This window comes from Coregonus lavaretus (assembly GCF_964263955.1).
Source record: "Coregonus lavaretus genome assembly, contig: HAP1_SCAFFOLD_1854, whole genome shotgun sequence".
Taxonomy (NCBI): Eukaryota; Metazoa; Chordata; class Actinopteri; order Salmoniformes; family Salmonidae; genus Coregonus; species Coregonus lavaretus.
Window position 1 is genome coordinate 66677 of NW_028156093.1, and position 12816 is coordinate 79492.

The window sequence follows — 12816 nt, forward strand, 5'->3', positions numbered from 1 at the left end:
ACATTAGATCAACAGTCTGCTGTCTCATGGTCCTTGACCTGGGTAGGAGGACATTAGATCAACAGTCTCATGGTCCTTGACCTGGGTAGGAGGACATTAGATCAACAGTCTCATGGTCCTTGACCTGGGTAGGAGGACATTAGATAAACAGTCTGCTGTCTCATGGTCCTTGACCTGGGTAGGAGGACATTAGATCAACAGTCTCATGGTCCTTGACCTGGGTAGGAGGACATTAGATCAACAGTCTGCTGTCTCATGGTCCTTGACCTGGGTAGGAGGACATTAGATCAACAGTCTCATGGTCCTTGACCTGGGTAGGAGGACATTAGATCAACAGTCTGCTGTCTCATGGTCCTTGACCTGGGTAGGAGGACATTAGATCAACAGTCTTCAGGGTGTTAGAGTAGAGAGACACTCACACACACATACACTCCCTAAGTTACACCCAAAGCCCCCCTCTGTTGATCACACACAGCCCCTGTCTCAGTCCCTGCCTCACACACACACACACACACACACACAGTTCCTGCCTCCCCCCTGCCTTCAGTAACATGGTGAAGTTTTGGCTCAGCTCTTCAGGATCCGTTTCATTTCCTTGGGACCATGCCTCCCAGTGAGATAGTTTTCCAAACTCAAAACACATTAAGTGGAGAGAGACACAGAGCCACCTTAAATACCCCACAACAACAACAACTGGCCTTCAGTGGTCCGGGACAGTACAGAGGGGTGGCGGGTGTGTCTGCTGAGGGTCTGATGGTATCCGTCTAATGCCTTTAACATATGGGACTGACGCCCCTCTGACGGCAGGTAGCTTAGTGGTTAAGAGCGTTGTGCCAGTAACCGAAAGGTCGCTGGTTCTAATCCCCGAGCCGACTAGGTGAAAAATCTGTCGATGTGCCCTTGAGCAAGGCACTTAACCATAATTGCTCCTGTAAGTCGCTCTGGATAAGAGCGTCTGTTAAATGACTAAAATGTAAAAAATCTAAATGTTGCTCCGTACCATCCAGAGACCTATTGTCTCAAGTCTCCTTTTAGTTAGCACGGTCTCATGTTCACTACATAATGATATGTTTCTCTCTCATAAACTTCACAGTCACACAAGACACCACTCACAAGTGTTGTACAGAAGGACACATGACAAGTTACAGTATCGACAAACTTCATCTTGATGATATATTGTCCTCAGAGCTGCAGGAGAGCAGACTCTGAAGTCAAGACAACAGAGCTGCAGGAGAGCAGACTCTGAAGTCAAGACAACAGACGTGTATTGTAATGTTGGGTGCATGTATAAAACCACAAACTGGATCTGACTTTATGGCCTACTGCAGATTGGTCCTTCTAGCCGGATGTGAACCGTTGTCCTGGAACATGTCATTCTGATTGTCTATGTTTTTGTGATCATGTGTCTGGTGAGCAGCATGCCAGTTACTGTATTGTACCTCCATCTAATATAATGTAACCTCTCTGCTCCTTGTTAACCTGTACCTCCATATAATCTAATGTAACCTCTCTGCTCCTTGTTAACCTGTACCTCCATATAATCTAATGTAACCTCTCTGCTCCATGTTAACCTGTACCACCATCTAATCTCAATGTAACCTCTCTGCTCCATGTTAACATGTACCACCATCTAATCTAATGTAACCTCTCTGCTCCATGTTAACCTGTACCACCATCTAATCTCAATGTAACCTCTCTGCTCCATGTTAACCTGTACCACCATCTAATCTAATGTAACCTCTCTGCTCCATGTTAACATGTACCACCATCTAATCTAATGTAACCTCTCTGCTCCATGTTAACCTGAACTCACAGTGAACCTGCTTACACAACAATGGAAAGACAATGACCAGGGGTGTGCCCTCCAACTTGCCTGGGCAAATGATTAGTAAAACAACCACCTCCCCACCACCAACAATAAAGTGAAATGGTGTTTGAAGTGTGTGTGTACAAGGACCAGCCATTTAGGTAACCCCCCAGCCAGGCAGGTAACCCCCCAGCCAGGCAGGTAACCCCCCAGCCATGCAGGTAACCCCCCAGCCAGGCAGGTAACCCCCCAGCCAGGCAGGTAACCCCCCAGCCAGGCAGGTAACCCCCCAGCCATGCAGGTAACCCCCCAGCCAGGCAGGTAACCCCCCAGCCAGGCAGGTAACCCCCCAGCCAGGCAGGTAACCCCCCAGCAATGCAGGTAACCCCCCAGCCAGGCAGGTAACCCCCCAGCCAGGCAGGTAACCCCCCAGCCAGGCAGGTAACCCCCCAGCCAGGCAGGTAACCCCCCAGCCATGCAGGTAACCCCCCAGCCAGGCAGGTAACCCCCCAGCCAGGCAGGTAACCCCCCCAGCCATGCAGGTAACCCCCCAGCCATGCAGGTAACCCCCCAGCCATGCAGGTAACCCCCCAGCCAGGCAGGTAACCCCCCAGCCAGGCAGGTAACCCCCCAGCCAGGCAGGTAACCCCCCAGCCAGGCAGGTAACCCCCCAGCCAGGCAGTCAACCAGTCAGATCAGGCATTCAGAAATCAAATCAAATCAAATTGTATTTGTCACATGCGCCAAATACAACAGGTGTAGACCTTACAGTGAAATGCTTACTTACAAGCCCTTAACCAACAATGCAGTTTTCAAGAAAGAATAAAATAAAAAAAACACACAAAAATACAATATAAAATAATACGGAATAAAAGTACAAGATAATTAAAGAGCAGCAGTATAAATAACAGTAGGGAGGCTGTATACAGGGGGTACCGGTACAGAGTCAATGTGAAATAACAGTAGGGAGGCTATATACAGGGGGTACCGGTACTGAGTCAATGTGAAATAACAGTAGGAAGGCTATATACAGGGGGTACCGGTACTGAGTCAATGTGCGGGGGCACCGGTTAGTCAAGGTAATTGAGGTAATATGTACATGTAGGTAGAGTTATTAAAGTGACTATGCATAGATAATAAACTACCGTGCGGTAGCAGAGAGAACAGTCTGTGACTAGGGTGGCTGGATTCTTTGACAATTTTTAGGGCCTTTCTCTGACACCGCCTGGTATAGAGGTCCTGGATGGCAGAGGTCTGTAGTGCCTTGCGGTCGGAGGACGAGCAGTTGCCATACCAGGCAGTGATGCAACCAGTCAGGATGCTCGCGATGGTGCAGCTGTAGAACCTTTTGAGGATCTGAGGACCCATGCCAAATCTTTTCAGTCTCCTTAGGGGGAATAGGTTTTGTCGTGCCCTCTTCACGACTGTCTTGGTGTGCTTGGACCATGTTAGTTTGTTGGGGATGTGGACACCAAGGAACTTGAAGCTCTCAACCTGCTCCACTACAGCCCCGTCGATGAGAATGGGGGCGTGCTCAGTCCTCTTCTTTTTCCTGTAGTCCACAATCATCTCCTTTGTCATGATCACGTTGAGGGAAAGGTTGTTGTCCTGGCACCACACGGCCAGGTCTCTGACCTCCTCCCTATAGGTTTTCTCGTCGTTGTCGGTGTTCAGGCCTATCACTGTCATCGGCAAACGTAATGATGGTGTTTGAGTCGTGCCTTGCCATGCAGTCATGAGTGAACAGGGAGTATAGGAGGGGACTGAGCACGCACCCCTGAGGGGCCCCCGTGTTGAGGATCAGCGTGGCGGATGTGTTGTTACCTACCCTTACCACCTGGGGGCGGCCCGTCAGGAAGTCCAGGATCCAGTTTCAGAGGGAGGTGTTTAGTCCCAGGATCCTTAGCTTAGTGATGAGCTTTGAGGGCACTATGGTGTTGAATGCTGAGCTGTAGTCAATGAATAGCATTCTCACATAGGTGTTCCTTTTGTCCAGATGTGAAAGGGCAGTGTGGAGCGCAATAGAGATTGCATCATCTGTGGATCTGTTGGGGCGGTATGCAAATTGTAGTGGGTCTAGGGATTCTGAGATAATTGTGTTGATGTGAGCCATGACCAGCCTTTCAAAGCACTTCATGGCTATAGATGTGAGTGCTACGGGTCGGTAGTCATTTAGGCATGTTACCTTAGTGTTCTTGGGCACAGGGACTATGGTGGTCTGCTTGAAACATGTTGGTATTACAGACTCAGACAGGGAGAGGTTGAAAATGTCAGTGAAGACACTTACCAGTTGGTCAGCACATGCTCGGAGTACACGTCCTGGTAATCCGTCTGGCCCTGTAGCCTTGTGAATGTTGACCTGTTTAAAGGTCTTACTCACATCGGCTACGGAGAGCGTGATTACACAGTCATCCGGAACAGCTGATGCTCTCATGCATGTTTCAGTGTTACTTGCCTCGAAGTGAGCATAGAAGTAATTTAGCTCGTCTGGTAGGCTCGTGTCACTGGGCAGCTGGTGGCTGTGCTTCCCTTTGTAGTCTGTAATAGTTTTCAAGCCCTGCCACATCCGACGAGCGTCAGAGCCGGTGTAGTACGATTCAATCTTAGTCCTGTATTGACTCTTTGCCTGTTTGATGGTTCGTCCGAGGGCATAGCGGGATTTCTTATAAGCTTCCCGGGTTAGAGTCCCGCTCCTTGAAAGCGGCAGCTCTACCCTTTAGCTCAGTGCGGATGTTGCCTGTAATTCATGGCTTCTGGTTGGGGTATGTACGGACAGTCACTCTGGGGACGACGTCATCGATGCACTTATTGATGAAGCCAGTGACTGATGTGGTGTACTCCTCAATGCTATCGGAAGAATCCCGGAACATATTCCAGTCTGTGCTAGCAAAACAGTCCTGTAGCTTAGCATCTGCTTCATCTGACCACTTTTTTTATTGACCAAGTCACTGGTGCTTCCTGCTTTAGTTTTTGCTTGTAAGCAGGAATCAAGAGGATAGAATTATGGTCAGATTTGCCAAATGGAGGGCGAGGAAGAGCTTTGAACGCGTCTCTGTGTGTGGAGTAAAGGTGGTCTAGAGTTTTTTCCCTCTGATTGCATATTTAACATGCTGGTAGAAATTAGGTAAAACAGATTTAAGTCCCCGGCCACTAGGAGCGCCACCTCTGGATGAGCGTTTTCCTGTTTGCTTATGGCCGTAGACAGTTCATTGAGTGCGGTCTTAGTGCCAGCATCGGTTGGTGGCGATAATTAGACAGCTACGAAGAATATAGATGAAAACTCTCTTGGTAGATAGTGTCGTCTACAGCTCATCATGAGATACTCTACCTCAGGCAAGCAAAACCTTGAGACTTCCTTAGATATCGTGCACCAGCTGTTGTTTACAAATATACATAGACCGCCACCCCTTGTCTTACCAGAGGATGATGTTCTATCCTGCCTATACAGTGTATAACCCACCAGCTGTATGTTATTCATGTCTTCGTTCAGCCACGACTCTGTGAAACATAAGATATTACAGTTTTTAATGTCCCGTTGGTAGGATATTCATGCCTGTAGTTCGTCCACTTTATTATCAAGCGATTGTAAGTTGGCCAATAGTATCGATGGCAAAGGCAGATTTGCCACTCGTCGCCGGCTCCTTACCAGGCACCCCGATCTCCTTCCGCGATATCTCCTTTTCTTTCTACTGCGAATGACGGGGGCCCTATCGGGTGTCTGGAGCAAATCCCTCTCGTCCGACTCGAGAAAGAAAAATGATTAGTCCAGTTCAAGGTGATTAATCGCTGTTCTGATGTCCAGAAGCTCTTTTTGGTCATAAGAGACGGTAGCAGCAACATTATGTACAAAATAAGTTACAAACAATGCGAAAAAACACACAAAATAGCACGGTTGGTTAAGACGGCAGCCATCACCTCCAACGCCATCTTCACAATTGGTAGAATTGGTAACCCCCCTGCCAGTACAGTCCATGCAGGTCTAATGTTGGCCAGACAGGCCAGGCAGGTCTAATGTTGGCCAGACAGGCCAGGCAGGTATAATGTTGGCCAGACAGGCCAGGCAGGTCAAATGTTGGCCAGACAGGCCAGGCAGGTCAAATGTTGGCCAGACAGGCCAGGCAGGCCTAATGTTGTACAGACAGGCCAGGCAGGTCTAATGTTGGCCAGACAGGCCAGGCAGGTCTAATGTTGTACAGACAGGCCAGGCAGGACTAATGTTGGCCAGAGAGACCAGGCAGGTCTAATGTTGTACAGACAGGCCAGGCAGGTTTAATGTTGGCCAGACAGGCCAGGCAGGTCTATTGTTGTACAGACAGGCCAGGCAGGTCTAATGTTGGCCAGACAGGCCAGGCAGGTCTAATGTTGTACACACTAGGCTAGCCAGGGAGCCAGGTCTGTTGATTGGTTGGTTGGTCGGTCGGTCTTGCAAGAGGATCTGCTTTCAACCATGTGGCAAAAATATTTAGTGATTGAAAATATGAATTTCAGGAAGCTTTTCCTTCCCCGTGTGTTTGAGCCTCTGTGTGTGTAGCAGTAGGGATGGCATGGTAACTTGCTGTCCGTTCGACTCACGCGTCCGACACTCAACAGTTGACCATAAATATGAGTCTGTTACTCCTCCGCTCTCTCCCTGACCACATGATAATAGGCTGGGATGGCAGAATACAGGCTGAGCTCCTACTCTGCTGACACACACACACACAGAGGGAGGAGAGGGGAGGGGAGAGGAGAGGGAGGAGAGGGAGGAGAGGGAGGAGAGGAGAGGAGGGAGGAGAGGAGAGGAGAGGAGAGGAGAGGAGAGGAGAGGAGAGGAGAGGAGAGGAGAGGAGAGGAGAGGAGAGGAGAGGAGAGGAGAGGAGAGGAGAGGGGAGGGGAGGGGAGGGGAGGAGAGGGGAGGGGAGGGGAGGGGAGGGGAGGGGAGGGAGGAGAGGAGAGGAGAGGAGAGGGGTGGAGTGGAGTGGAGTGGAGGGGAGGGGAGGGGAGGGGAGGGGAGGGGAGGGGAGAGGAGAGGACTTTCCCCTTTAAACCTCCTAATTAGTGAGAATATTAAGATTGTCATCGTGGTTGCAGCTGTGTTTTACACCATCATGCCGTGCTGCTTTCTGCTCCGCTCTGCTCTGGTCAGCTGGGCTACAAATGACGCACCATGGAAGAAGTGGAGTAGTCTGCTCAGTAGGCCAGAACAGAACCCAGTTGGTATGAGGTTCTCTCTGTTATAATATGATGATGATATCCACAGTTAGTCAGTTCAGTGCTGCTCTGAAAGAGACAATCCCTGCCTGGGAGTTCCCCAGCCCAGTGCTGCTCTGAGAGAGACAAGGCCTGCCTGGGAGTTCCCCAGCCCAGTGCTGCTCTGAGAGAGACAAGGCCTGCCTGGGAGTTCCCCAGCCCAGTGCTGCTCTGAGAGAGACAAGGCCTGCCTGAATCATATCTCCCTCAGACTTTGAACAATATGTTCCTCCTCCCTGTACACCCCCCAACCTTGTCTCTCAGTACCCCACCAGCCTTGTCTCTCAGTACCCCACCAGCCTTGTGTCGCTCAGTACCCCATCAGCCTTGTGTCGCTCAGTACCCCACCAGCCTTGTCTCTCAGTACCCCACCAGCCTTGTCTCTCAGTACCCCACCAGCCTTGTCTCTCTCAGTACCCACCAGCCTTGTGTCTCTCAGTACCCCACCAGCCTTGTCTCTCAGTACCCCACCAGCCTTGTCTCTCTCAGTACCCCACCAGCCTTGTCTCTCAGTACCCCACAAGCCTTGTCTCTCTCAGTACCCCACCAGCCTTGTCTCTCAGTACCCCCACAGTCTTGTCTCTCAGTACCCCACCAGCCTTGTCTCTCAGTACCCCACCAGCCTTGTCTCTCAGTACCCCACCAGCCTTGTCTCTCAGTACCCCACCAGCCTTGTCTCTCAGTACCCCACCAGCCTTGTGTCTCAGTACCCCACCAGCCTTGTCTCTCAGTACCCCACCAGCCTTGTCTCTCAGTACCCCACCAGCCTTGTGTCTCAGTACCCCACCAGCCTTGTCTCTCAGTACCCCACCAGCCTTGTCTCTCAGTACCCCACCAGCCTTGTCTCTCAGTACCCCCCAGCCTTGTCTCTCTCCCTGTCAGCACAAGGCCGCAGCGCAGACAGAATGAAAACAAGACGGCGCTCTTGGCTATTGTAAACAATGGGACCAAAACAAGTGGTGGAACAACAGAGCAGTTAGTTCCCTGTTCTCTGGGCTCTGGGCTCCCAGGCAGCAGCAGTTTAAAGGACCATTAAAGAGTTGGTTCTCAGGACAGATTACTCACACAGAGGACAGCATCCAAGGGACAGACCAGACCAGAGACGCACGTCCATGTCAGCGAGTGGTGGAGACTAGGGTTTATGGAGATTTATGAGTTCATTAAGCTTGGGTCCTAACCAAGGTCGTAGCTGAGGTCAGTCACTCCGTCAGGACTGGAAGGAGATGGAGTGAGCCAGCATTGTCCTTGCTTACCAGTGTTTGTCTGACCAGTTGTCTGTCTGGCCCTCACATCTCACTGTAGGAATTGAATGGCTAGCCCATCTGCTTCTCATCAAGTTCAACTGTGATGTTTGGGTGTTGTGATGTTGTAGAGGTACAAGACAAGGATGTTTTCTCTCTCCCTTGCTCTTTGTTTAGCGTTAAAGGGGAAGCTCACCCATTTTTACATCTAGACTTATTTTCACTCTTTCGGTGATTGTAGTTGATCCCCCAAAACCGATTTTTTTTAAATATTTGGTGTCATTACAGAGAAAATTGATAGACACATTTTGGTGACTTACCACTTTCCATTGACTGCAGTGCATTATGAAAATGTGTCTAAAGCATGTTAGAAAATACTCCAAAACACTCCAAACCAACTCATATTACATTAGAATCCCGTTCTACTGTCTCATAAATCCATATTTGCATATTTTTGTTGTTGTTGTAAACAGCTACATTCAAACATGGATTTATGGCACAGCGGATACATCATTCAGAATGGGATTCTGATGTAATATGAGTTGTTGTGGAGTGTTTTAGAGTGTTTTCTAATATGCTTTAGACATATTTGCATTAAAGTCAATGGCAAGTGATGACAAAATGTTTCTACCTATTTTCTCTGTAACTAAACAAAATATATAACAAATACTAAAGCACAGAATGAGTGAAAATAAGGCCACATGTAAAAATGTGTTAACTTCCCCTGAATATCTCTCTTTACTCTAGCCATCTCTGTCTGTCTTTATCTCTCCCTCAGCTTCCTGTGTCTTCCTGTCAGCTCTGCCTCAGCTCTGCCTCAGCTCCCTGTGTCTTCCCGTCAGCTCTGCTGCCTCAGCTCCCTGTGTCTTCCTGCCAGCTCTGCTGCCTCAGCTCCCTGTGTCTTCCTGTCAGCTCTGCTGCCTCAGCTCCCTGTGTCTTCCTGCCAGCTCTGCTGCCTCAGCTCCCTGTGTCTTCCTGTCAGCTCTGCTGCCTCAGCTCCCTGTGTCTTCCTGCCAGCTCTGCTGCCTCAGCTCCATGTGTCTTCCTTTCAGCTCTGCTGCCTCAGCTCCCTGTTTCTTCCTGTCAGCTCTGCTGCCTCAGCTCCCTGTGTCTTCCTGCCAGCTGTGCCTCAGCTCTGCCTCAGCTCCCTGTGTCTTCCTGTCAGCTCTGCTGCCTCAGCTCCCTGTGTCTTCCTGCCAGCTCTGCTGCCTCAGCTCCCTGTGTCTTCCTGTCAGCTCTGCTGCCTCAGCTCCCTGTGTCTTCCTGTCAGCTCTGCTGCTTCAGCTCCCTGTTTCTTCCTGTCAGCTCTGCTGCCTCAGCTCCCTGTGTCTTCCTGCCAGCTCTGCCTCAGCTCTGCCTCAGCTCCCTGTGTCTTCCTGTCAGCTCTGCGGCCTCAGCTCCCTGTGTCTTCCTGCCAGCTCTGCTGCCTCAGCTCCCTGTGTCTTCCTGTCAGCTCTGCTGCCTCAGCTCACTGTGTCTTCCTGCCAGCTCTGCTGCCTCAGCTCCCTGTGTCTTCCTGTCAGCTCTGCTGCCTCAGCTCCCTGTGTCTTCCTGCCAGCTCTGCTGCCTCAGCTCCCTGTGTCTTCCTGTCAGCTCTGCTGCCTCAGCTCCCTGTGTCTTCCTGTCAGCTCTGCTGCCTCAGCTCCCTGTTTCTTCCTGTCAGCTCTGCCTCAGCTCTGCCTCAGCTCCCTGTGTCTTCCTGTCAGCTCTGCTGCCTCAGCTCCCTGTGTCTTCCTCTCAGCTCTGCTGCCTCAGCTCCCTGTGTCTTCCTGTTAGCTCTGCTGCCTCAGTTCTGCCTCAGCTCCCTATGTCTTCCTGCCAGCTCTGCCTCAGCTCTGCCTCAGCTCCCTGTGTCTTCCTGTCAGCTCTGCTGCCTCAGCTCCCTGTGTCTTCCTGTCAGCTCTGCTGCCTCAGCTCCCTGTTTCTTCCTGTCAGCTCTGCTGCCTCAGCTCCCTGTGTCTTCCTGCCAGCTCTGCCTCAGCTCTACCTCAGCTCCCTGTGTCTTCCTGTCAGCTCTGCTGCCTCAGCTCCCTGTGTCTTCCTGCCAGCTCTCTCTGCCTCAGCTCCTGTGTCTTCCTGCCAACTCTGCCTCAGCTCTGCCTCAGCTCCCTGTGTCTTCCTGCCAGCTCTGCCTCAGCTCTGCCTCAGCTCCCTGTGTCTTCCTGTCAGCTCTGCTGCCTCAGTTCCCTGTGTCTTCCTGCCAGCTCTGCCTCAGCTCCCTGTGTCTTCCTGCCAGCTCTGCCTCAGCTCTGCCTCAGCTCCCTGTGTCATCCTGTCAGCTCTGCCTCAGCTCCCTGTGTCATCCTTCCAGCTCTGCCTCAGCTCTGACTCAGGGATTTGAAGAAAAGCTGAGGAGCACATGTTGAAGTTGATGCAGTGTTTCTGATGCTGTATGACTGTGCAAGTGTAGACCTGTGTTCAGTAGGCACGAAACAGAAGAACACTGTCAGAAACAGAGTGAAACAGGAACGTACTATCTGAACTTGTCTGTCCAACAACGGTTTACTGATGTATTAGGTTTCTGTGTTCTCACTGTGTAGACCTGGTTTACTGATGTATTAGGTTTCTGTGTTCTCACTGTGTAGACCTGGTTTACTGATGTATTAGGTTTCTGTGTTCTCATTGTTTAGACCTGGTTTACTGATGTATTAGGTTTCTGTGTTCTCACTGTGTAGACCTGGTTTACTGATGTATTAGGTTTCTGTGTTCTCACTGTGTAGACCTGGTATACTGATGTATTAGGTTTCTGTGTTATCATTGTTTAGACCTGGTTTACTGATGTATTAGGTTTCTGTGTTCTCACTGTGTAGACCTGGTTTACTGATGTTATACTGTATGTCTCTCTGTGCTCCTTGTAGACGCGGTCCAGTCAGTCTCAGTGCTGTTGGAGCTGCAGGATGTGCTGGTGAGGACAGGTCTGAAGGATCGGAGCCGTCTGCTGCTGGGGCCTTTCTCCTGTAGCGCCGCCCTAGAGGCCAGGTGGTGTAGGCACAGCAGCAGTCCTGGACCTGAGACTGGAGCCCCTAAACTACTGCTGGACCTGAAGGGAGGCCTACTGCAGGTGAGATGGAACATCCAAAATCCTGGTTGGAGGGTCCCAGATTTCCTGCTTATTTCTTCCTGATTCCGAGAATCTTCCAACCAGGTTTTCTGGAGAAATAACCGTATTTTGGGAAATGTACCAGATTTTTGCAAACCTATATGCCATTCTCACCCTAATTCAGTAACATAGTAACATAGAGTTAGTCCACCTTTCTGTCAGAGATCTAATAAGACCAGAAATATTCCCATACTGTCATTCATCACCCTATTGAACTCTACTGGTTATTCATCACCCTAATGACTTCTACTGGTTATTCATCACCCTAATGACCTCTACTGGTTATTCATCACCCTAATGACCTCTACTGGTTATTAATCACCCTAATGACCTCGACTGGTTATTCATCACCCTAATGACCTCTACTGGTTATTCATCACCCTAATGACCTCTACTGGTTATTCATCACCCTAATGACCTCGACTGGTTATTCATCACCCAAATGACCTCTACTGGTATTCATCACCCTAATGACCTCTACTGGTTATTCATCACCCTAATGACCTCTACTGGTTAGTCATCACCCTAATGACCTCTACTGGTTATTCATCACCCTAATGACCTCTACTGGTTATTCATCACCCTATTGAACTCTACTGGTTATTCATCACCCTAATGACTTCTACTGGTTATTCATCACCCTAATGACCTCTACTGGTTATTCATCACCCTAATGACCTCTACTGGTTATTAATCACCCTAATGACCTCGACTGGTTATTCATCACCCTAATGACCTTGACTGGTTATTCATCACCCTAATGACCTCTACTGGTTATTCATCACCCTAATGACCTCGACTGGTTATTCATCACCCTAATGACCTCTACTGGTATTCATCACCCTAATGACCTCTACTGGTTATTCATCACCCTAATGACCTCTACTGGTTAGTCATCACCCTAATGACCTCTACTGGTTATTCATCACCCTAATGACCTCTACTGGTTATTCATCACCCTAATGACCTCTACTGGTTATTCATCACCCTAATGACCTCTACTGGTTATTCATCACCCTAATGACCTCGACTGGTTATTCATCACCCTAATGACCTCTACTGGTTATTCATCTCTCTAATGACCTCTACTGGTTAGTCATCACCCTAATGACTACTGGTCATTCATCACTCTAATGACCTCTACTGGTTATTCATCACCCTAATGACCTCAACAGGTTATTCACTACTCTAATTACCTCAACTGGTTATTCACTACTCTAATGACCTCTACTGGTCATTCATCACTCTAATGACCTCTACTGGTTATTCACTACCCTAATGACCTCTACTGGTTATTCATCACCCTAATGACCTCTACTGGTTATTCATCACCCTAATGACCTCTACTGGTTATTCATCACCCTAATGACCTCTACTGGTTATTCATCACTCTAATGACCTCTACTGGTTATTCATCACCCTAATGACCTCTACTGGTT

At 49.5% G+C, this 12816-nt stretch overlaps 1 protein-coding gene across 1 annotated transcript in view; it reads left to right on the top strand.

The window, feature by feature from the left end:
* The window catches only part of LOC311126859 (intermembrane lipid transfer protein VPS13B-like), a gene marked incomplete at both ends in the record, with an annotated part of 94358 nt that overhangs the window by 66101 nt on the left and 15441 nt on the right, over positions 1-12816 (top strand). The window contains one exon of the mRNA XM_084200838.1: positions 11136-11338. Within this exon, the coding sequence (XP_084056964.1) occupies positions 11136-11338 (203 nt within the window). The remainder of the gene's footprint in view (positions 1-11135; positions 11339-12816) is intronic.